Source organism: Eublepharis macularius, chromosome 5 (genome assembly GCF_028583425.1).
Source record: "Eublepharis macularius isolate TG4126 chromosome 5, MPM_Emac_v1.0, whole genome shotgun sequence".
NCBI classification, from domain to species: Eukaryota; Metazoa; Chordata; class Lepidosauria; order Squamata; family Eublepharidae; genus Eublepharis; species Eublepharis macularius.
Window position 1 is genome coordinate 77352792 of NC_072794.1, and position 22148 is coordinate 77374939.

At 40.4% G+C, this 22148-nt stretch overlaps 1 protein-coding gene across 1 annotated transcript in view; it reads left to right on the plus strand.

The window, feature by feature from the left end:
• Positions 1–22148, plus strand: part of ITGB3BP (integrin subunit beta 3 binding protein) — a 49590-nt gene that overhangs the window by 23074 nt on the left and 4368 nt on the right. Inside the window, exons 5-7 of the mRNA XM_054981886.1 lie at positions 5804–5882; positions 9526–9619; positions 10939–10998. Coding sequence (XP_054837861.1) covers positions 5804–5882; positions 9526–9619; positions 10939–10998 — 233 coding nt within the window. The remainder of the gene's footprint in view (positions 1–5803; positions 5883–9525; positions 9620–10938; positions 10999–22148) is intronic.

Genomic DNA, 22148 nt, shown 5'->3' on the forward strand with positions numbered 1-22148 from the left:
TGAGTAAACCGAATGGGGAGATCCGGTTTTGTGTTGACTACTGGAAACTAAACAAGATAACAAGGCCCGATCGATATCCAATGCCTCGCATCAATGACCTGCTTGACCCGTTGGCTCCAGCAAGGTACATCTCCACCTTGGACCTCACCCGAGGTTACTGGCAGCTGGAGCTTGATGTGCAGGCCAAGGAATGGTCTGCCTTTGTGACTCACAAAGGGCTGTATGAATTTAATGTACTCCCATTTGGACTCAGAAATGCCCCAGCAACCGTCCAGAGGGCTATTAATAAACTTTTGAGAGAGCTGGAAGGGTTTGCTGTGGCCTGTTTGGACGACGTGGCTGTGTTCTCTCAAACCTGGGAGCAGCATTTGGAGCATCTTCGCCAGGTGCTAGAGAGAATCAAGGAAGCTGGATCTACGTTAAAGGCAAAAAAGGGCCAGATAGATTTGAACCAAGTAACTTATTTGGGACACAAGGTAGGGACAGGTACCGTCTCTCCTGGGCAAGCCAAGGTTGAGGCTATCCGGGATTGGCCAGTTCCCAAGACCAAGGCTCAGGTCCGGTCTTACCTTGGGTTGGCTGGCTACTACCGGAAATTTGTCCCTGACTACAGCAAGCTGTCCTTGCCTCTGACTGATCTCCTCAGCAAGAAGCCAGAGAAACTGCGATGGACAGAGGCATGCCAACACGCCTTTGACGGCCTGAAGAACTCGCTGGTGACAGGACCTGTTTTGAGGGCTCCAGACTTTGACAAACTTTTTGTCCTCACCACTGATGCTTCTGACCGTGGGGTGGGGACCATTTTGTCACAGGAGGGGCCAGATCAGGAGCAGCATCCAGTTGTTTTCCTGAGTAAAAAGCTCACTGAGTGGGAAGCTGGCTGGGGAATCCCTGAGAAAGAGTGTTATGCTATTGTTTATGCCTTGGGGAAATTCAGGTCATACTTATGGGGCCGATATTTCTTGCTTCAAACAGATCACTCTCCCCTACAGTGGATTCATACTGCCAAATTAACCAATCCAAAACTCCTGTGGTGGAGCCTGGCCATGCAGGACTTTGACTTCAGGGTGGAGCACATTGCAGGTTCTGGGAACAAGGTTGCAGATGCCTTGTCCAGGAGGGCCTGCCAGAATGAGTAATCAGATGTGGTTCAGTTGTTATCACCTGTTGATGGAAAATGTTAATGTTGATTTAAAGGTTGGCAGAGCACAGCCCAGATCCCTGTTGCAGACTGCATCAATGGGGATCCGGATGGCTGGACCCCATGATTTTGTCTGGTGGGGGGTGTCATGATTTGGCTATGCCAGGAAGGCCTTAGCAAGGCCTCAGAAGCCTGTTAGCAGGAGGAGTAGGCCTGCCTACAATTCCCAAGAGCCTCTGGGCCATTTTGGTGCCCTTTTTGGCCAATCAGAACACAGGGGGCTAGTGCTATATAAGTCTTGGAGGGAAAAAGCCTGCGTTCTTTCTCCCAGGGTGTAGGCCAGAGGAGGTTTCCGCTAGGGGGAGAGGCCCTCATCCAGGTTGGGTGAGATTACAGGCCTGGCAGACAGAGGGACAGTGAGTTGAGTCGCGCTAGACTTTTTGTTTATTTTGCTTTCACCCATCTATTGTTGCTAATGCACCTTGCTTGTTTGTTTGTTTGATTGATATTAACTGACCTCCTTGTAAATAAATCCTTTTGTTTGTTGTTACTCTGCTGGGTCCTCATGCCTGTTTATTGGCCAAGCTACAGAGGTCAGAAGGGTTGGGAGGTTACTCTGGGCCTTCCAAAGGGACCGTACATCCCAGAGTGGTTGCAGCGTAAGGTGGCAACCTGAGGCATGACATGTATATGCACACTAACCTTGGCAGTAAGAAGTAAATCCCTTTTTACTTTTTTAAAAATAACAATATTGCATCGTTGCAACTGCTGCATTTTTTAGGGGAAAAATCCTGCAAGTTTTTTCAGCCAATCAACTAAGGAAATTGAGGAAGCTACTGAGGAGTAGATTCAGGTTTCCCACTTCAAGTTTACCCAAAGCGGGGGGAAAATTCGGGAAACCCTGAATCCCAAAGCGGCTTACTGCTTGCTGTTGTTCAGGTATTTAAACTGCTTTGGGATTGTTAGCTAAGATTTTGCCATCGTTTCCGATGGGAAACTCTGTTCCCAGCTATCCGGGGCCCCATTTTCTTACCTAATAATTCCAAATTTGCAAGGGACCCTCCTCTCATGACCACCCAGGTTTCAGGGAGATTGGACTTCAAGGAGCCATGTTATGACCCCCCCCCCAAAGAAGGTGCTCCTATCCACTGCCAATCTCCATTATCCCCTATGAGGACCAACTTTCACATCAGAGTATCACACTAAGAAAAAATTAATTTAAAATACACAAAACCATATGAAGCAAGGGACACTCTTGCAACTAGAAGTAAACTGACCCCCCCCCCCCATAACCAAACTGATGCAAGGGGAACAACTTCACACCAGAGAATCACATCCATTCAACCCAACCCAAACTAAGCCAAGGGACACTCTTGCAACTTAGCCCAGCAGAGCCAGAGTCATTCACTGCAGCCAGGCACTGAGTTCAGCCAGTGAGGAAAAACCACATAACAGAAACTAACAGTAATAGCACCCATCTACAAATAGCCAGAATAACAATCTAAAGCAAAGCAAGCTGAAGCAACTATGGAACAGCAAGTGGAGCCCCACACAACTACAGGATAATACAGAAGGCCCTCCCAGGAGAACAACAATAAGTGAAGGCCAAGTAAAGCACACCCTACACACAACATCCCCCAAACAAGGCAAACAATTCACCCCCACACAGCAAAACAATTCAGCAAGCAAGCAGCAAAAATCAAACAAAATTAAAAATGCAAACTAATAACAATTTTCCCTGCCCTCAACCCACCAAGACAACCTCCTCCCCCCAAAGAGGAGAAAATCACTCTCAACCCTGTCTTCTCCAGGTTCAGTCATCAGCTCCAATCAAATCCAGGCCCATTTTCCTTGCAAAATGCCACCCCCAGTCACCGAGGGACCCCCCCCCCAGTTTTCCCCATAGAGGATAATGGAGATTGGTGGTGGATGGGGCACTTTCTTTGGGGGGGTATAACATGGCCCCTTAAATTCCAATCTCCCTGAAACTTGGGGGGTCTTGAGAGGACAGGTAGGAGTAGGTCCCCAGAAAATGTGGTGCATTTTGCTTGCAAAATGCCACCCCCGGCCACCTAGAAAGCCCCTAGTTTTCCCTTCTAGCATTAAAAAAAACCACTTTCCTCCCAGAGAATCCCTATGGAAGGAGAGCTGCTGCAGCAGGGATTGATTGGCCTGCTGCAGCAGTCCCCCTCCCTTCCCTGATCCCCTCTGTCCTCCCCCTCCTGCCTCTCACTCCAATCCCCTCATCCCCCCTCCCGTCGGCCAAAAAAATGCACAAACGCTGGCAGCACTTTTTTCTCTTGCTGTTCTTTAAGGAACTGTAAGGGGGGGAAGTGCTGCCATGCTACCTGAAGCTTACCGAAGTTTCAGGTTAGCTTTGCTTCGGCATTCCTAAATCACTTCATCAATACTGAAGCTGATTTGGGAATGCCAAAATATCCCGAATAGGGCCAGATCTGGGTTAAAAACCTGGATCATGAACCTGAAGCGCACATCCTTACTGACAAGTCCTCAGCCTGGACAATCAGCTGAGGAAACTGAAGAGCCAATCAACTGAGAAACAGAAAACTGGTAGCAGTAATGGGGCATTTTGCAGAAAACATAAACCGACACCACCCCAGTTCGATTTCTTCAAGTGTGGAATTACAGATATTTGGAAATCTTTTATAGATACCTATGTATAGATTTGCCAGAAGTGTTTTTGTAGCCAGCACTGTTTCTTTTTCCCACTTCTGTTTGCTTTCTTATTTTTTAAAAGTTTTTGCATGAATAAAATCAAATTTAAAAATTAAAAAAGGTGTGGAATTATAGAGGCCCAAAACAGATCTGATCATTGTGGATCCAGTACCCAGAAAACATTGTGTAAGTGTGCATGTAGAAAACATCCCAGAGAGGTTTTCCAGGTTCATACCACAGCACAAGCAATCATGGCCAGTCAGTTATAGTCCTGTACAAATGTCACATTTAATGGGGTGGGGGAGTATAAGGAAAAATTATGGGTGTAAAGTGCCATCAAATTGGAAATCCCCTTATTTGCATTTGGTGAAGTTCTCAACTGATACACCATTTAAGCAATGGCAGAAGGATATATCAAGATTTATATGGCAAGGCAAAAAACCAAGGGTTAAATTTAAGGTTCTACAGGATACAAAGGAAAGAGGAGGTTTGGGTCTACCAGATTTGTATTTCGTAGCTAACTGTCTGGTTTGGATGAAGGAATGGATACTGTTAAAAAATAGAAAACTGTTGGACCTTGAAGGGCACAATTTAAAATTTGGGTGGCATGGGTACCTATGGTATGACAAAGTTAAGGCCATTGCAGAGTTTAATCATCACTATGTAAGGTGTGCCATTTTGAGAATATGGAATAAATACAAACCTAGGTTTTGTTCAAAAATACCTCTCTGGTTGTCATCGCAAGAAGCTCATTTTAGAAGGGAAATGGTGAGTCCACCTAAATGGTTACTTATCATGACTTATTGGAATTCTCTCAAGGCCAAGTTAAAATTAAATTGAGAGAGGACTTAGCAGAAAAAGGGCATGCTTGCCAGTGGTTTCCATATATGCAAATTTTGGAGAGATTCAAATTAGACAAGAGTCATTATGACTTTGAGCAAGCTAAAACTGAATTTGAAATTGCCCTTTGTACAAATGATGGACATGTTATTTCTAAAATGTATAAACTTTTGTTGAGGTTTGAGACGGAAGAAGAGCAAGTAAAAGAATGTATGATTAAATGGGCAAAAAAATGTGGACATGACATATTAATGGAGCAATGGGAAAATATATGGACAAGGGGGTTGAAATTTACATTAAGATCTAGTATTAAATTTTTTTATTACAAAATGATGTATCGGTATATGACTCCTGAAAAATTGGCTAGAATGTATAAGGGTGCTTCAAATGTATGTTGGAAATGTGCTAAACAAGAAGGAACATTTTTACATACGTGGTGGACATGTAAGAAAGCAAAGAGTTTTTGGTTGCAGATATAATCATCGATTCAGAAGATTTTGAAGATTAAAATTCAGCTGAAACCAGAGACTTTTCTGTTGGGAATAATGGACAGCCAGCTGGAAAAAAGCTTTGGAACTTTGTTTCTATACTTTATTACAGCAGCAAGAGTACTTTATGCACAAAAGTAGAAAACTTCAGCGTTGCCTACAGTGGAAGAATGATGGACAGAAGTTTTGGAGTTTGCATCAATGGCAAAACTTACTTCACTGATTAGAGAAAGGACATTAGTTAACTTCTTGACTGAATGGAAACCGTTTGTAGACTTTTCACATGAAATGGATAACAAGGATTTGATGACATCTGGATTTATGGATTAAGAAACATGAACAGTAGAAAAAAGAGAGCTCTTATGGTTAACTTAGAATAAGTGAGACTCTTGAAATGATACATATTTGTCGTGGAGAAAATCGGAACTCAACCTGTAGTGTAATTTAGGGTCTTTTTTTTTAAACATGTTTATGTATTGTTAGTGTGTCTTCTGTTTAGAATGTTGTGGTTTTTTTAATTCGCTGTGTTTATTGTTTATAGTTATTATGTTATGGTTTATAGTTTATAGTTTAAATAAAGAAAATTCTACCTCACTTGGTCAAGTTCTGTTTTAGTTTCAGAATTTTTTTAACTTTGTGTGTTTCCTCTCTTCTTTAGATTCTTAGTGGTACAGCCTGTAGTTGAGGATTCACTGGAAAGATTCATGCAACTGAGGCGGAAATTGACCAATTTACAGGCATGTTGTCCAGTGTCTTTTTTCTTTTTAAAAATGAATTGAGTTTTTTCTGTCTTATTACATTTTGCCCTTATTACATCTTTGCCCTTTCATTACATGTGATTGGAAGTAAAACTCAAGTAAGTTTACAGGAGTTTTATTTTGTGCTTAGGACTGCACTCTTCCTGGTTGCCAGTGCTTCTAGATTGCTAATCTTGGGCTGGGGGCATCTAAGTTGAAATTCCTGCTTTGTATTGAAGCTCATTGAGCCAGTCATTCTGTCTTAGCCTTACAGAGTTGTGTGGATGAGGTAAACCCATACTATTATGAGTCCTTGGGAAAAGGGCAGGATAACAAAGCAATACGTAAATGAGCCAAAATTCAGTGTGTTGTGTAGAATAGTGTTGTGTGTGTGTATTTTAATTATAATTTGCCACTTAGTAGAATCCTCTCAGAATGCTGCTGTAGCTTTGGATTTAGGTGGGTAGCTGTGTTGGTCTGCAGTAGAACAGCAGGATTTGAATCTAGTGACACTTTAGAGACCAACAAGATTTTCAGAGTGTAATTTTTCAAGCTTAGCAGATAGAGATGGCTGCAGTCTAGGTGAAGCTTGTGGGAAGGATCTTTGCCACCTTCATTTATGCAACTTCCTGCTCCCCTGAAAAACTGCTTATGAGAGTTAGGGAACCCCTGAAAATGACATGCTGTGGTGCTGGAGCTGCATTTTTGAAGGTGAGAATTGTTGTACAAATTGGGTTTGATTGGAGCAGAGAGGATTTCCATTTTCCACTGTAGCCCCCCCCCCCCCCCCCACACACACACACTATGTCCTTTTTGAAGGTCTCTTGACTGAAGAAAGATGACAGAGATCCATTCTATGAGTTCTGTTGGCTCATGGCTGTCTGGATTCAGTGAGTTAGCCTTCAACTGGAAGTCCATGGTGCAAATCTCACCTTGATCATACATTCTTCAACTGGTGTTATGGCAGCAACCATTCTCTTTCCCCCTCGCCTTTTGTATAATAGGGATTAATAATACTGCCCTACTTCACATGGTTGTTGCAGTGTGCAAGTGCTTTGAAATACCTAGAAAAATACTATATGAAGTATTATTTTTTCATGTAATCCATTCTCATTTCAATTGTACTGAATGGGGGGGGGTGAAATGGTCTTCTGAGAGCACAAGATCTATGATTGGATCACAAGATGCTTTTAATTTTCTTTCAAAGCAGGTACAGGAAGGGTGAGGATTAAACCCTTCCTACATTTCCCCTACATTATTTCTCTGAGAGAAACTCCACAAGTAGCCATTAGGTAGCATAGAAAGAAAAATGGGTACAATCCAAGTCCCTGTCATTTTTTCCTACTAGGCTAATAATAGTGTGTGTGTGATATGTTCAGGAAAAATGATGCACAAGGAGGAAGGTTTAATTTTCCCACTTGTCTAATTGTGTCCTACGTCTGCCTTGAGACACAGTGTAGTGTGAGATATTGCAAAGAGTCCCGCCAACCCGCTGCACAACCACTGACGTATTAAATTAGTGACACTTCTTTGTCTTTTCTGAAGAGGACTCCTGCTGGGGAATGCATAGGCTGTAGATGCACATACGATGTACATATAGTAGATACTAATCTTCTCCTGTCATTTCATTTGCAATCTTATGAGGAACAAGATAATATAACCGCTTGACTCCAGAAATTGCAGCATACTTTATTACAAGTAACCAGGAACAAAAATCATTTAGTTAATCAAAGAGAGTCTGCATCAGTTGTTTTATATAAGTTCCCTGACAAAAATGGAAATCAACTTTTATCTAATCCCATGTGTGAAGCTATTTCCTCCTTAGCCAGAAAGCGGCCACAAGATCCTAGTCCACAAGAGGAGAAAATGCTTATCCCTCTTGAGCCAAAAGTCATAGTCAATTTGAGGAATATTACCAACTCGGTAATACAAGATCCCATTGTAGCAAGGAATTGACTGGCAAGGACCAGTGGGTTCCATATCTTAATTTGGAATGTAGCCAGGTGGCACTCAAGTGATACTAAGGTGTTTTTAGTACTGATACTAAGGTGTTTTAAGTTTCTTGTGATATCTTACTCCTTCAAGAGCCCTCGTTAATAGATGAACTAATTTTCCCTGGTTATACTACTTACTTCCAGAAAGCATCTATAGGCCCAAGCGGGAGTAGGCTGTGCGTAGAGGGGGTATTGCTTGTCTGTAGCATTCTGCACCAATTGAAGTTTCCAAACACTTCAAGGGCAGCCCCACACAGAGTGTATTGCAGAAGTCTAATCTAGATATAACCAGGACAGGCACCATAGTGGCCAGATCTTTTCTGCCCAGGAAAGGACACAGCTGGCTATCCAGGCAAAGCTGGTAAAGGGTTTTGGCCTTATCCAGCAGTAGGCCTGGGTCCTAGAGCACTCCCAAACTACAGACATGTTCCTGCAAGGTGCATGCAACCTCATCCAGAACTGGTACCTCCTTTAGTCCTGGGTCCGACCAGCTCACCAGTAGCACTTCCATCATTGGGATTAAGCTTCAATTTATTAGCTCACATCTATTCCAGAACTGCCACCAGGCATTGGTTCAGGGTTTCTACAGTGTCCTTGGGGTTGGCTGGAAGAACTGAGCGACAACCCAGCCCAAATCTCCAGATGACCAGAACCGGCAGTTCCATGTAGATATTGGAGAGCATAGGGGACAAGATGAACCTTGCAGGACTCCCCAGGCCTGAGCAATAATTCCCCAACACCACCATCTGAAACTTACCCCTCAGAAAGTACCAGAATCACCACAAAAACAGTGCCTCCCAGTCACAGCCCAGAAAGGCAGTCCAGAAGGATACCACGATTGAGGATATCAAAGGCAGCTGAGAGGTCCAGGAGAATCAACAGAGTCAGATTTGAAAGGATCCAAACAATATTATGTCTGATACTTCTTTTGTATTGTTTCTAATTTTTTGTAATTCTAGTTCTATTGCATTGTTTCTTGGTTGGCTTGTGCTATTTGAATGCATTGTCTTTCAAAGTGTAATCTGCGTTGAGTCTCAGCAAGAAGGGCAGGCTATAAATGAAGTAAAGACATAAGTGAGTGGCGTTGGGGAAGAGGTTGCTGCTAATACACTTGCAGGCTTGCATTGCTCACTTCTGCCTTCTGCACACAAGAGTTTTATAATCCAGATAGTGTGGATTTATCAAGCACTCTATACTGTCAGCAAGGTTGGATCCCAAAAGCTAGGCAGGCTACTGGTAGCCAGAAGAGGAAGATGAGGATTGGGAAAAGGTTTCGGTCTGTACAGGAAGCAAAAGCCAATAGCACAGCTTATTTGAAGGTCCAACATGATAGAGTGTCTTGGATAAGGACTGAACAAGTCAGGATACTGAGCAGAGAGCAGGTGTGAGCAGCAACAAGGAGTAGGGCAGCAGGTAAGGGAAATATCAGGTAGTACAAAATGGTGGGATGGTTTCTCAAAGGCTGAGAGAAAAGAAAGATCTTTCTGCTCCATATTAATTAGTGTGTTTGGTCATATGCAAACTTTTTTTAATTACTCAGTGCATTTTTTACAGTCATTTAAAGTAGTAAAATAAATGTGTGGGGTTTGGGGATTACATTCTTTTACAACTACAAGAATGAGATGTAATTTTTTTAATTCTTCTTTTAGGCTTTAGAGGGCACCAGAGAGCTTGAAAATGTCATGGGTGTTTTAGACAACTCCTGCAACTTAAAAAGCGAAGTGAGAAAAAACAGAAAGTTATGTAAGAAAGACCTTTTTTAAAAAAATAACATCCATTTTCTGATAGAATTAAGACATTTTTTCACATTTTGAGCTAATATATTACATAATACTGGAAATATATACATAGCAATATGGAATACTTGTTCTTGATTCAGTTGTATAGAATCGTAGAATGTTAGAGTTTAGAGATACCTTGGACGTAATTGAGTCCAGCACCATACCAAATGTCAGTCTCATCACGCAACCCAGAAAATTGAAAAGATTCTCACATAAAGTAAAATAATTAAACATGTACCTTGTTTTACTAAAAATCACTGTAGATATAATTCAAGGTGATTTTATTATAACTGACCTGAATGTAATGGAAGTTCATGTTGAATTGAATGTGTTCTTATATGAAACAGTTAGGAGTGACTACAACAGCCATAATTCACGGTTTGTTAAGCCATTCAAGCACAAATGGAAATCTAAGATTCCAGCAAGCAGTTTCAGGGATGGCATGCATATTGTCTGTTAATTAACTATGATTTCCTTTATGACTACCGTGGATTATATGTGTCTGTATCATGTTAGCAAGATAAACAGATGTGCATTTTACCCCAAACCTCCTAATTTCAAAATATTGACTTTAGTATTATTGCTTTGCCAGCAGTCAGCTTTGTGTATCTGAATTTATCTGGAGTTAAATACTGTTATTTGAGAACTTATGATGTTCACAAAAACTCAGGAATGGCTCCCAGGCCAGCAGGTCACGTAAAAATAAATATCATTTGTCTTTGAAAACAAGAAAAAAAATGTCCTTATTCCCTTTAACCATCAAGCACAGTCTCGAAATGAATTATTTTGAAATATTTCTAGAAATTATTGAGAATCCTTGAAGCTGGCTGATACTAAATCAGACCATTGGCCTATCAAGACCAGCAGTGGCTTTCTAGGATTTCAGGCAAAGTCTTTCAAATCACCCAATCTTTGTTATTGGAGGTACTGGGAATTGAACTAGGACCTCTACATGCAAAGCAGATGCTCTGCTATTTAACCTCTCCACCTATACTTTCAGATTCTAATAATATTTAAAATAATTTGGTGAGTGCAGCAGTTTGACAAACCATCAGGAATAACAGAAAGGCAATTTGGAACCCCCCAGGCCCTGAATAGCTGAGTAGGGGTAGTAATATTTTCATTTTTGCCCTAGATGCTCAAGGCTACCTCTGCAGATAATAGTTTAAAATCAAATCTGTTGTGTTGTAAAGGAGAACTTGCATATTTTTTTACTAATTTTACACATTTAAATCACATGAGTGAAGTTTTCATAATCTCTTAATGTATTTTGTTTATTAGTGGAACAAGTAAGAAAACTGAAGCAACTGAGAAGAAACCACGGAGGCCTTCCTGCCCGAGGTACATTTTTTTAAAAAAGCACTATGTAATGTTTGCTTTGATGTCAGGCAGTTATCAAAGGGTTCCATTTAGCGAGTTTCTTCTGAAATACTTGTAACAATGTTTGACAAAAAAACATATCAGATTTGCTTTTATTGCAACCAAACTAAATCCATCCCTCCGCCTTTTGATTGTATGATACTTGGGCTGTTTGCTAATGTAACCTGAAAGCCAAAGTTCCTGGCTGAACAATTTATTATGAGTACTGAAGATGTGGGGATGTTTCTGTCTATATTTTTTATCCCACCCATCTGTAGCACACAAGGTTCTTTTCCCCAACCATTTTATGCTCACAACAACCCTATATTGCTGGCCAAGGTGAATGACTAGCACAAGGTTACCTGGTGAAAAGTGAGGGTCTGGGTCTCCAAGTTCCTAGTGCAGCACTCTAACCACTACACAAGACTGGCTTGGCACCAGCCTGTGTGATTCTGCTTAGATCTTAGTGCCCCAAGCTGATCTGCAACCTATGCAATATTGGGATCTCTTCCTTAAGGATCAAGAATTTAACAAACATGTGACAGACCCAACTTACTAGTAACCAGAGGCATTCACTTGTGAATGTGTGCAAGTTGCATCCTTCTAAGAGGTGACACACATGTGAGCCTGGGTACCTGTGTTTGTATGTCTGCACAGATAACTGAACTGCAAAAAAGTAGTTGCTGGATGGGGGTGGGGTTGTGTTTGCGGCTGGAATATGGATCAGGGCCATGGGGGGGTGGGGTTGGAGATCATGGAGGCTTAACTCTTTTCCTCAGTTGGAAATTCCCATCCTGTTCCTTAAGACCCCAAAGGGGAAAACATACCCATATTGTACCTGCCTTTTCTCTCCTTTTTGGAGCTTATAGCAACCCAAGGGGCCCATTTCTGACTCAGGAAAGAGCATGTGTTGGAGGTAGTACTGTAGTTGCTTTTTGCAGCTCAGTTACATATGTGGGGATCTGAATGTGGTTCCCACCATCATGTGTGGTGGGGGCCTAACTTCCTTACTATAATCAGTGAAGTGTCATTTGGTAAGGAGTGTCATCAGCTGCTGCAGGGCCTCCTATTTCACATCCTTCAGAATGCTGACTGTCATGTGCATGTAACTAATATTCATCAGGGACTCTGAGAGAGGCATAGAACTTAACCAGATTAAGTGCATTGAAGAATTTGTATATGGTTCGCCTTTGTTCAGTGTACAAGTTTTCCAGTGATTGTCTTTGTCTTTCAAAAGGCACCACTCACCCAATTTCCATCAATTATTTAGCAGGAGAAACACTATTTCACTTAGGGAAGTATTAAAATTACAGAACTATTTGGGGATTGCTAAAAAGGGAGTGTACTGCTAGTTTTGGCTAGTATGTAAAATCCTAGTGAGGCCTTGCTAGCCCCAAGTTATATGCGTTTTATCTTCTGCTAACACTTCTGCAAAAAAAATGATATTGCAACTCTCTTTGGGCAGTGGAGGAGTTATTGTTTTTATTACAGCAAGAGGTGATTGCACTGCCTTAATACAAATTAGCAGTAGTGCGATTATTTTTCTTTTAAGGATGGAGGAAGATGCTGGGGCTTCTTGGAAAGCCATGCATCTTAATCCAAGACATGCATGCTCTGGGTAGTCATAATTACTTACGGCTGCTTTACACAAGGTTATTTTACTGCAAAGATGACACTTCTGCTTCAGGTGAGCATTGTAATATGTGACAGATTCATACCTATATTGCCATTAGTACACATGTCAGAAAGACAAAGTGGGCAAATGTGGTTCTGCTGCATATATGCTGTCAGTAATGAGGGGAATGCACTCTGCACGTGCTCAGTTCTCTAATTTATTATTTGCATGGTCCAAGGCTCAACCTTCAATATAGATTAAGCTCTGATTGTTATCCAGTCCCCTTTTAACATAATTAAGGCTGCAATCTTGTACCCAGAAATGTATATGTGGCTATCTGATCTCAGCAGGGTCTTAGACCTCAGTAAATGGACCCAGAGTTGTAGTTGGAGCTGTTCTTGACATCATGATATAGAGACCCTTTGTAGCATAGTGGTTAAGTGGCTGGGCTACAAATCAGCACTCTGCTATTTTGATTCCCACTACTGCCAGCTCAGCCTTAGGTAAGCCACTTCTCTCAGCCCCAGCTCCCCAGCTGCATTGTGTGAATAATTACAACACTGACTTTGTTCACTGTTCTGAGTAGGGCACTAATCTGTCCAGAAGGGTGGTATATAAGCACACTGTTGTTGTTATGTGGAGAATTTTAATTTAATTCTGTGTTTCTGTGCTGCCTCCTTCTTTAGCTTTACCTTTTCCTCCTTACCTATGTCACCTTGTCTTAAGTTCAGGTCTTTGAGTGAGCAGTAAAGCCTTGATGCATCTCAAGGCTTTAATAATGATAATATTTTCTCCAGTGTCTATCACTGGAGGACCTGAGAGCACTTTACAAACATTTATGAATACAGCCTTGCCACTTCCCCAAGACATATGATCTCTACTTTATAAAGTCCCATTTTCAGCAAGATACTTAAGAACATGCTTTGCATTAAGAGCACAAGGATTGTCATTAAATCTACTGCTTTTCTGACTTGGGGGGGTCCAAGGGAAGATGTAGACATATATTTGAAAACAGATACATTCATTGTGCAGTTGAGTGGCTTATAACAAGCTTATGACCAGGTTAAATAATTGAGCTGCTTCCATGAAGTTCCGTGGAATACTTTTTCCTCCCGCCCTTCACAGAAATGTTTAAAAAGTGGTCAAATTTAAATTTTACTGCAGTTCAGAAGACATTTTTTTTCAAATGCATAAATGCCACATGCATGTTATATACTAGTCTTATATCAGACTTCTGGCATGCAGAATGATAGGTTTAGAAAAAACCTTGCTCCCATAACTAATACTGTTCCATTGTTCCATCGTGCTTATACTTACGTGTGTGTCAGAGAAGTGCTTCAGTGGATCTGGGAAGCACCTCACTCAGAAAGAATTATTTCTCAGCACGAGTAGCTGTCATAGGTATTCTTACTCCAGGATACTGACATTTTTGAAGATGCAGTTTGTTCGTTGAACTGTTTATATACTGCCTTTCTTCACAGATACTGAACAAACATAAATACATCTAATTTTAAAACTTCAACAGTATAAAAATAAGCAACCTAAAAAAAGAGAAAATTTAAATAACTAAAAAGATCCTGTAAACTAATTCACTTTACCCTGTCTATCCAACGTAGAAAAAGATGGTGCAGACGATCTTTGGCTATCTTTGGCTGCCAGCTAATAAATATTCTCCTAATGTTCCAGGACTAACACTGAAAAGGTCCTGAAATGGGCCCTCACCCTGCTATAGGAGGGGACAGAAAGGAGGGGTTGGCATGAATTGTGTAGCTGATGTACAGGCTCCTGTAGGAAGAGGTGGTCACAGGCCATGTAAAGCTTTAAAGTTCAGATGAGTGGTCACAGGCCATGTAAAGCTTTAAAGTTTAAACTTTCAAGAGAGTGGCCATGTTAGTTTGCTGTAGCAAAATAAAACAAATCAAGTGCCATTTTAAAGACGATCAACAATCCTGGAAGGGATTTGTCTGTAGACTTTTGGTTTATCTCGGAACAACTGTAGTTTCCATGTTGTCATTGGCAGGTCCACATAGGACTTCTAGGGAGGTAGCTGTGTTAATCTATTGTAGTGAAACAAAACAGAAATCTAGTGACATCTTGAAGATTTAACATTTATTTCAGCATAAGGTCTTGTGAGACAGAGCTCATTTCTTCAGATGCAATGGCTGTATTGTATCTGAAGAAGTCAGCTCTGTCTCATTAAACCTCTTGTTGCAGTGGCATGGATTAACTTGTCCATGTTGGCTGAGTCAATTTGCAAACAAGAAGTCATCAAATTATGTGCTATCCTAAATAAAATTGGAGAGGGAAAACTCTTGTTGCCTTTGTTGCTACTACTTCAAAGGTGTTCAGTCAACTCCTGTGACGTTTTGTCTGATTCATGCCCAATCCCCTTAAGTTCTCTCAACTTCTCAATAATCCAGGAAACCAGGGCACTATATAAAGGAGGGTGAAGATACTGGATATCCTACCATGGTTTCTAAAGAGCTTCTGTACAAGTTCTTAAAATCCTCAAGAGCATTTTGGAATCTATTTGAATCCATTAGTGTCTCTTAGGATCGGCCAATTTAATCTGGTCTCCACTCTTGCAGAGTAGGGAGACAGAGTAGGAGACAACATCAACTGGGCCGTGATAATGACCAGAAAATCTGTTTGGTGCAAAAAAGAAGCTCTAGCATATGGCTTTAAGCCTATAATGGCCTACTATAGTCCTGTAGTTATCATGATGGCCATGAAGTCCTGAGCAAAACCCAACAAGGGAGCCAGCCTCCACATGAATATTGAAAGTCCCCAACAGTAATTCAAGGGGTCCTCAACACCAAAGATCACTTCAGTAAAGGCAATCATGAGTAAGCCACACAGATGGTAAATCAACAGCCATTTTAATCTGGCCCTGGTGCCCAACACAATTCATACAAGAAATGGCAGATGTTGTTTGTAGCAGGAACCTCTAAAAGAGAAGCTTGCAGTGGGTGGTGGCTTACCTCCCCAGCGGTCTCCGAATTCAGGGTTGATGAAGGACCTTATTTTATGTGCTAAATTAACAGTCACCTTCTTCCAGTCAAGTATCAATCACACATTCACAGCAGTAGACTCAACTGATGGAGATATTCTTTTCCAGACCGGTATTGCACAACATCAATATGAGAGGGGGAGTTCCACTGAGTACCCTTTCTCCCACATGTCTCTAGATAGGTTAAATTTTGGGCAGGTAGCAAACTCTAAAACAACTACTCGTTCCCCTACTTCATATCTTCTTCCCACTGCTACTGGTCTCTGCCCATAAGCTACCCTAACCGTGCTTGCAAAACTTAGGGCCACAAGCCACCCTGCAACTAATTTTGCCACAGCATACTCCCCTCCTATCCTGCTCCATCCTCAGTATCCTTCAAAATCCAGAAATTCACAGCTAGCAAAAATGTGTTGCTAGATTTCACACCAAAGGAACGTGCCTTGGTAATGGCACTGGAAACAAAAGGAAGTCCAGTCTGGTAGCATATGGCTGTCTTCTCTCCTGCCTCTCTTGACTGTGGTTTTGAGTTGACTGTCCTGCAAAAAAAGCATAGTCATGCAGTTACTGTAAATTTCCCTTAAGGGGATGAAGCTCTACAGGTGGGAACTGGGCAGTCCTCCTCCTTTCAGTAGCTCATACTATGTTTGGGAGAGGCGAAGCAGGTTTCTTATGGCAGATGGAGTATTACAGGATGATTGCTGTGATAAAAACTATGAGCTTGAGACACTTGACATGCTAAATAAGTAGGCTTAGAGAATATACTGTAGTGATGGGATATGACTTTGAACTACACCAGCACTTAGTCGAAGTATTAGGAAAAGAGCTTCCAGGTCTTCTATTACAATGTGATGGTTGGAAGCTATGAAGGAGGCTACCTTGTCCAGTATCCTAGGTTAAATCTGAAATGAAATGACAGCTGGTTCCGCATCCTGTGACTTAAACATAAAGCAGTACTTCCTGCCCTCACCCGAAGTTTGAAGTCATTTAGCACTGATATCAATATGACCTGAAATCTCTGTAGCTCAGCAGCATATTCTTGGGGCCAGACAAGCAACTGCACATCTTGATCAAATAGATTAATTTTCCCTTGTGGTTATGGTTTCAGAAAGGAACAATATAAAGACCTTTTTAAAAGATGAAGACTTCGCTTGTGAACTGTCAGATGTTGTCTCGTTCTTTTTTTAACATATAGCGAACAAATGACGTTCTTGATTCCATCCCCCTCACCCTTCTTTCTTGCATACTTTTGGTTGCTTTGTATCTGTAATAGGATTCTTGAAAAGAAAGCTTTTCTGTTCTTAAGGCAACATATAGACTTTCCCTTTTAGTCATTTTTAATTTTTACTTTGAAGGTAAAAAGTGTCACAGCTGCCTTCAGTGCTTCTGTGTGAGAACTTCAGAGCTCCGTTCACACAAAGTTCCAAGTATACACAGCTTATATGTGGTAGAGAAGCAGAACTGACTGGTCTGCCAGACACTTGCATTAGCTCAGTCAGATGTCCATACATTGGACAGAATGTTATGTTGAGGGCTGTGCACACAAACATGAGCTTACAGATCTTTGCCCTTAGAATCCATAAGGTAATGATTGCATGTATTGACCTGTGCCTGTAGGACTCTAAACGTGGACACCGTTTTACAGTATTCAAACCAATGAGTAGAACATCAGGATGACTTAGGGAGTGAGGCATTTAAAACATTTCCCATATTGTGCTGCAGCATTTAGTATCAATGTGTCTGTCCTAAAATTCCAGTTCAGTGTGGTTACAGAGTTGCTGGAATTAAGGGGACTTATAATAACATAACAAGGGAATTCCTGCGAGGAATCCTGGGATAGGAAGATACCATTTTCCTTTGTCCACTGCCATTTGTGTTCCCTCCCTGTTTGCTGCTTCACCTCCCCCTTTTTGCTCCCAATCTCCTCATATCCTTTTGCTCGCTGCCATCTCTGTGGTCTCTCTTCACAGGCCGTTTTAGGTCGTAATGGCAACCCTCAAAAATAACTCCAAAAGGGGAGGGAATGACATCTGCAAATCATTTTTGTCATATTTTTATGCAAACCTGGGAATTCCCTTAGGTTTGCAGAATCCTTAATCATGGCTATGAGTGGCCTCAGTGTGTGATTTTGCCTATCTGCATATCCTTGATTAATAAATATAGAGACATAAAAGCTTGCATATGGCTTTGTTCTCTGCTTATAATTTTCGTTTATAAATGTGACTCCACATTTCAACAAAAGTTCCCAAACTAGCTGACAATAAAACGCACAAAAAGCTCAAGTAACAAAAAACATAATAAAATGCAAACAGGTGGGAAAGTTTAAATACAAATAGTTTTGTATCCATACCTAAAGGACTGCATCTCCTAATATAACCCCCACATGCCATACGGTCCACAACTCAGGGCCTGTTGGTGGTTCTAGGCCCCAAGTCTCTTCAACTAGAGGGAAGGCTTTTATGGTTGTGGCTCACTCCCTCTGGAATGCTTTACAGAGGAGACTCATCCCTCTGGGATTCGGTGAAATTCTGGAGGGCCTGCAAAGCAGAGCTGTTTTGTCTGATATTTTGGAGGCTGGTCCAAATATTTTTATTGGCTTGACTCCATATGATTTATTATTATACATAATGGGCATGAGTAGAATTACTGATGGTGCTGTTCTTTTAGATGTATGGGTTTTAATGTTTGTATTCTACTGTATTATTGATTATTTAATGTTTGTATTCCTATTTTAATATTGCATTACCAATATTAATGTTTGTATTATATTATTTTAATAGTGGTTTTATATTTGTTCTGTAAACTGCTTAAACACTGAATATGGTGGAAAGGCAATATATAAGTTAAATAAATAAATTTAAAAAAAACTAAGGCCAAAAGACATGCCAAAATAAATAAAACTTTTTAAGGCCCTTTGAAAAGGACCAGTGATAAGGATTTTGTGAAAAGGGAGTAGTATCAAATAGCCCTCAAGTTTCCCAAGCATTCCAAATTTTCTTAGTAGAGAAATGTTCCCTTCCCTCTGAAGAAAATTAGGCCATCCATCTGTTGCATTCTTTTGTATTTCATTCCAGTTTTCCTAATTCTCTGTTGCCACAATTCACTGTCATGGAGGTCATTTTGATACCTATCAGTAATTTAGAATTTGAATAAGGCTTTTCTGTTGTTAAAACAAATCAAAGTGTACTTGTACTGTCCTGTACAATAGCAATAAGAGAAACTATCTACTATGATATCCATGACCAAAATCAAGCTTGGCTGTTTCATCTTGGTTCCATACAGTTCTTGCAGCTGTAGGTTTAGAAAATCAGTCAAATTTGATACAGTCCCCTGGCTCCATGGAGGATAAGGATGGAAGAGTGAGTTGAAAGTCTAATTTGACAGAATTCTTAATTTTTTGGCTGAGGCCTTGATGTTAATGTATCATTTTATGAAATTGATCTGCTACCATCTGAGCTAAAGAAGCCAGAAAACACAAACCGTGATATCATAGGCCTCCTTTTGGGAATGGTATCTTCATAGTTAATGTAAAAATAAGAGTATGGACTTCTTTGCACTCAAGAATAACAGTTGATTAAATATGATCCTGAATTATAATGTTCGCTTCAGTCTTTAATGTTGAAGAGCTAGCCAGTTAAGAAAGGTTGCTTGAACTGAAAAGGATTCTAATACCACATGGAGGTCAATATGATTTTTTAAAAAAAATTAATATCAAGATTGCTATAATAAAGCCAGATGTGTTGTGCTGTGCTGATGGAGAATATATCAGATGTAAAGGCATAAAAGATTGCTAGGGGGGACGAAGTATTCTTGCATTCTTGTTTTTTAGTTTTGGAAGTGGTTTTCTGTAATTATTTTTAATTTGTTACGCTCAGTACACAAAACCTATGACTATTCTTTGGCTTGATACAGATGGAATGTCACATTATCATCACATGGTGAGGCATGAAATTTATTTACTTTACATAAACGACCTCTACTTGAAACAACTTAATTCAGAACATTCCTTTGTCAATGGGCAGCATTATAGAGATCTTAGTATATCATTTTGCATTAGCAACATAAAAAATAGCACCATTGTTTGTCCATGACTAGCATTTACAGTAAACAAAATGTTTTTTGAAGAGAATGTAAGCAAACATTAGAGCAGCTGCCAGGAGATGAAATCTAGTCATTTTGCTGCCATCCAAAGCATGCTTTATGTATGCGTAGGTTGCACTCTGCATATTTCAAAGGGGAAGTTTAATAGTTTTAGCATTTTGGAGGAGTGAATACAAACAAAATGAACCTTCATCCTGCTGACTCTTAGACAATTATTAAATGCCTGAGAAAAGTACGCTGCTTTGTGCCAGATCTACAAGTGATTTTCTACCCATTAAACTATTCATCAACAACCCAAATGGTCTGCAAGGCAAAGCACCAAAAATTGGAACATTTTTTAAAAATCCAAGCAATCTTCATTTGTCCTTTTATTTTCTGTGACTTTGTTGAAATGCATGCCACCTGATATGGTGAGTCATCTTACCCTCTTTCTTGTCTTGGACAGCAAGCAGTTCTAAATGGTCTAGATAAAAGATAGGTATCTTCAGCAATCCAGAGATCACCATTTTGATTTAAAAAATTGCATGGATGCCCAGACCCTCACTATCTCTGCCACACAACATCTAGCCCCTTTCAAAAAAGTGTAGCAAGCTCTGCATGCCCCAGAGTAATCCATCACCTAGTGGTTCTGGCTGTATTCTTTTGAGGAACCAGCTACCATTCTAAAACATCTTCAAGTAAAATGTTTGTACTGTCTTACATGTCAGCTGTCAGAGGGTAGCTGATTCTACAGGACTATTAATTTAAAAGTCCTTGACCCCAAGTACTAATGAGCCTAATGCCTTCATTAGAAGAGACTTGCAAGAAACCAGACAGCAAGAAACCTCCATATTGGATAACATCTTCTAACTGCAGAGGCCTGAAAAATGCTCAGAGCTGCTCATAGAAACAGAGCAGCATCACGTGAAACCTGAACTGGTATTTAATGGAAAACCACCAATGGCTATTATTGGAGCCTCTATCTGGTGAAATCTTTTGCATTGGAAAATAGAGTGGAAGTTAGTTTTTTTCCTAAATTAGCTACAGTGTATTAGTACTCTTTGAGTCCCTCAACCAAGCTCCTGTAGCTGAACTACTGAAACCCAGCAACTTATCAGGATGTTTTCTGACTAGTGCTCTGAGGTGATCCGAAAGCTAGGTGTCTAAAGGTTGCAGCATCTGTACAACCTCATGCCCTTCAAACAAGGGGAGAGCTGATAGGCACTAAGTTCCTCCCTCCATTTCTATAAACAGAGAGAGCTTTGTTTTCATATTAGTTAGATAGGCATGAGATGCTTGTCTTCTGTCCTTGCAAAGAATTCACAGGTCTGCTAGCATACTATTGCATACTCCCAGAGGTCGCCAGATTCCAGTCTGAGCTACAGTGTACTAGACATAAGAGTATCCTTATTGGTTTTTAGCATCTTTGCCAAGTCTAAACAAATATTAAAACAAAGTCTTATATAAATTTATAATGGATTCTTTCTTACCTTCCTTTGACAGTATTAATGCTCTTTTATGGTGTGATCTTAAGAGTGCTTTCCTGAGAGTAAGCCCCATTGAATAGACCTGAGTAGGATTCTGATTAGACCTGTTTAGGATTGTACTGTTAGTTCCTTTTGAGTCTGTGTCAGTCTTGTGATTATTTCATAAAAGACAAATTTTTGACTGCATTGATGTTTCTAGGTGTTTTTTTTATTATTTTGCTTCAGGTGACTTTAATCTGTCTGTTGAGAAATGTTACTTAACAGGAAAAAATGATCTCCACTTGGTTATTCTTTTGACCCATAAATAGTGTATGACTGGGTAGACTGAAAAAATGGGAAAGACTGCCTTGTTTCCCCAAAAGATGCTAACACATGGCACAGTTATAATTAGGGTGTGAATTTTAAAACATCAGATTTCAGTGCAGGTAGCATCCGAGGCTGATGGATGATAGATATTTGGGAAGCAAGCTACAAACTTCTCTGGTGATTTAATATCCTATACTATGAAATATTAAGCTATTACCGTTGGTGGCAGACATACAAATGCATATGAACCTTACAACCTTCAGAGATATACATAACCACCCATATACATACAATGGACCTGTCAGAGTGCATTCCTTATATGAGGACCTACCCTGTAACATTCATTCATAGTCTTTGATGTATTTGTTTTACACATGGGGTTTCTCTTCCAAAAACATGTTTTACAAAATCTGACATTAGATTATCAAGCAAAATGAAAACTTAACCTATTCATTATATCATTGCTATGCATAGTAGCTCCTACATGACTATAAATATTCCTAAATACCTGTTCCTTCTTTGGGGCATTCAATAGTTATTTTAAATAAAGGAAAGGAACATCGGTTTGGACTCATTTAATAGCAATTATATTTTAAGAGGCATAAATAACTTGCAATCCAGACATTACAAATATCCA